Source organism: Poecile atricapillus, chromosome 6 (genome assembly GCF_030490865.1).
Source record: "Poecile atricapillus isolate bPoeAtr1 chromosome 6, bPoeAtr1.hap1, whole genome shotgun sequence".
Classification (NCBI taxonomy): domain Eukaryota; kingdom Metazoa; phylum Chordata; class Aves; order Passeriformes; family Paridae; genus Poecile; species Poecile atricapillus.
Window position 1 is genome coordinate 4207780 of NC_081254.1, and position 3088 is coordinate 4210867.

The 3088-nt window shown below is 43.7% G+C and overlaps 1 protein-coding gene across 1 annotated transcript; it reads right to left on the reverse strand.

The window, feature by feature from the left end:
* Nucleotides 1–1993: 1993 nt before the first annotated feature.
* On the reverse strand, nucleotides 1994–2449 carry ATOH7 (atonal bHLH transcription factor 7). The gene has a single exon (XM_058841703.1). It carries the CDS (start codon nucleotides 2447–2449, stop codon nucleotides 1994–1996), a length of 456 nt encoding a protein of 151 aa, XP_058697686.1.
* Between the last annotated feature and the right edge of the window lie 639 nt (nucleotides 2450–3088).

Genomic DNA, 3088 nt, shown 5'->3' on the forward strand with positions numbered 1-3088 from the left:
TCAGTGAGACAGGGTCTGCCTGAAGTTTACAGCTGATACATTAGGGTATGATAGCACAGCATTTAATTAAGAATTGTATTCACTGTTACTACATACATAAAATTGCCACTAAATGGAAATAGTCACACAGTATTAGCTTGACAACATGATAGACAACAATTAATTCTACTGTCTGAGTAAGACAACTTCATATCTCTGAGGCTGAATCCACTTTCCTTGCTGTTAAAGATCTAATGTAATTCACACGAAGCAAAGGCCCACATTTTAATGCTATTCATTACCTTTAGAGAGGCTAAATATACATTTAAAACCCCTTTCCTGAATGCCAGGGTTTAAAGGAGACAGTTTCTCAGAGTACACAGTGTGTTTAAGCCAGCCTGAAACCCAGCCTCCATGCCAGGAACCAGGGGAGCCTGGAACAGCAACCGAGAGCGAAATGCCAGCGAGGGGACAGCCACACAGGGAGGGCAGGTCTAACTTCTCCTGCAGCACAGTCCCTCTCCCCCCAGAAAGGGCTTAGTTCCTCTTAATGCCTTTGTTCTTCCCTGAAAGCTGCTTAATTGTCGAAAATAACTCCTATCAAAGCTATTCACTCGTGGTTTGAAAGAATCCTAAAATATCAGACATGGCAGCAGCCAGCAGGGAACCCGCAAGCCTTCCCTGCTGGAGATCCACCACCAGCTGTTGTGGGACAGCAGCTCCCTTTCTCCTTCCCTCTCTGAGCTGACACCAGGCAGGGTTTTTCTCTGGGTTCTCCCCTCAGCAGCACCAGCAGAAGCACCAACCCTTCAGCTCCTCAGTCTGCTGCTGCCACAGCAGGCACGGACAGCTGAATCCCTGCAGACACTGCTGCTTCCCCAGCCATCCTCTCCCAGTTCTTTCATCTTCCCCACCTCCTTCCCTCCCCAGACCCCTCTATCCCCCACAAGTGAAAGCAGCAAGTAAACAAAAGGCCCTTCAGCACATCATCGGGGCTGAAATCAATCTGCAAGAATGTCCCACAATTTTTTCCCAAACTTGTACATAAAATAGACTCCTTACTGTAGCTGGGAAGAAAATATCATTTGTAAGTTGGTTCTTCAGCACATTAAACTGCCAGGATCGTGATAGACATAGCATGATATTTGGGGTAAAAAATCCACTACTAAGTAATTCCTAGGGTAAGGATTTCAGATATTTGGTGAGGACATAGCATATAAAACATTTTATTTAAGATTTACAAAATCTGTTATTGTTTCCAGATAACATAAGGTTAAAAAATAAAATCCCGTCATTTAAAGCCTACAAAAATCTAGAAGCTTAGAATATTTTCACGCAAGCATTCTCATTTATGGTACATAATCACACGTGCTTTTACAACCACTGAAAATAAAACATTCCTTCCATGACTTGAAACCAGCTCTTTTTCGAGCATACAAGAGACACCATAAATTGGATTAAAGCAAACCTACACAACTTTGGAACCCATATGTCAAACTTACAAAGTTTAAGAAAGTTAGTTCTCTGAGGACTAGAACTCCCATACATTATAAAACTTTTTCCATGTGAGCCATTTATGGGAAAAGACACTAAAGAACAACTTTAAAGCTGACATAAAAAGAACAACACGGAATGAGGTTCATTTCTGGTGCTATTCCACTCAGTTACACCACGGGTCAACTTGTCCCATGATCTGTCGAAATACTGTCATGATTCATCACAGTAAAAAAAAACCACCAAAAACTTATTTAATTAAAGCATCAAATACACTAGACAAACTAGGAAACAACTGTCAAATTGAAAGTATAATTTCCACCAGCATTAAATACATTCAATCATCTTAAATGCCTTTTGATCTTACATTCTCAGAGCAAATTTATTTTCTCAAATTACCCTAAGATGCAAACAAGAAGGAGCTATTATAACGCCAATATTACCTCCATCAAGCAGATTAACTTGCTAATTATTAAATTACACATCTGGCCTGCCAGGTATTCTCAGCTGGCAACAAGTTCTAATTAGCCATTTGGAAGTGCTCGGGGTGGTAGCCGAACAGCCTCTGTGCGTAAGGATCGCCGCTGGCCGTGGGTTTCTGCGCCGGGCGCTGGTGGAAGCTGTCGGTGTGGAAGTGTTCACAGTGCAGGCTAATCCACTCTCGCTCAGTACTGTACCTCTCAGCTTCGGCAAGGATCCTGGTCAGAGCCATGATGTAGCTCAGAGCCATCTGCAGGGTCTCATACTTGGACAGTTTCTTGTCCTGCCCCCACTGCGGAACCACCTTCCTCAGGCGGTCGAAGGCCGTGTTGAGTCCCTGCATCCGTCTCCTCTCGCGGGCGTTGGCCGCCAGTCTCCTCTTGGCAGCGTTCTCCATCCTTTCCGAGCTGCACTTGACAACGCAGCCCCCTCCGCTCCTGCACGCCGTGTCTGACTCCACAGCCGAGCCCAGCTGACCGGATTGACAGGTTTTCATCTTTGATGCAGCTTCACTTCCACACACACACAAAGATCACCGAGCAAAAATTCGATGTCTAAAAAGCGGTAAGGAAAGCACTCATGGAGTAGCCTTCCTACCTCTGGAATCTGTTTCCTAATATCAATTGTGGAGTATTTTTCTTGGCTTCTAAAAAAATAAATAAAAGTTCTTCTGGTTCTTCTGGAAATTGTTTCTTATTGTTGAAAGAAAGAATGAAGCATTTTTTATGTCTTATGCTTTCATTCTTTTAATTTCTTTAATCTCAAAAAGAGAGAGAAAACAGTGAAATCTCCATTCTCAAAATGTACGTTACTGAAGAAAATGGTCTGTTTAATCCAAGAAGGATCTCACTGGATTAAAGGCACAACAACTCCGAGTGGCTGTTTCAAATGAGAGAAGTTCTGATTCAGTTTAGGAGAGTATTCTGCGATGGTGAAGGCTTGTGACCTAAAGATGTAACTTCCTAAGAGAGATCTCTTTTTTTCCTTGGCCTCTGCCGGCCAGCAACGATTGTGCCGAGGACAAGACGAGGCTTTATAGAAACGGCAAAAGCTAAACAGGTGGTAGCAGGTGGGTGGGCGGCACGCTGCTGCCATCCCAGCACCTTCCCACCCTGGGAACTACAGGGGGAAAAAA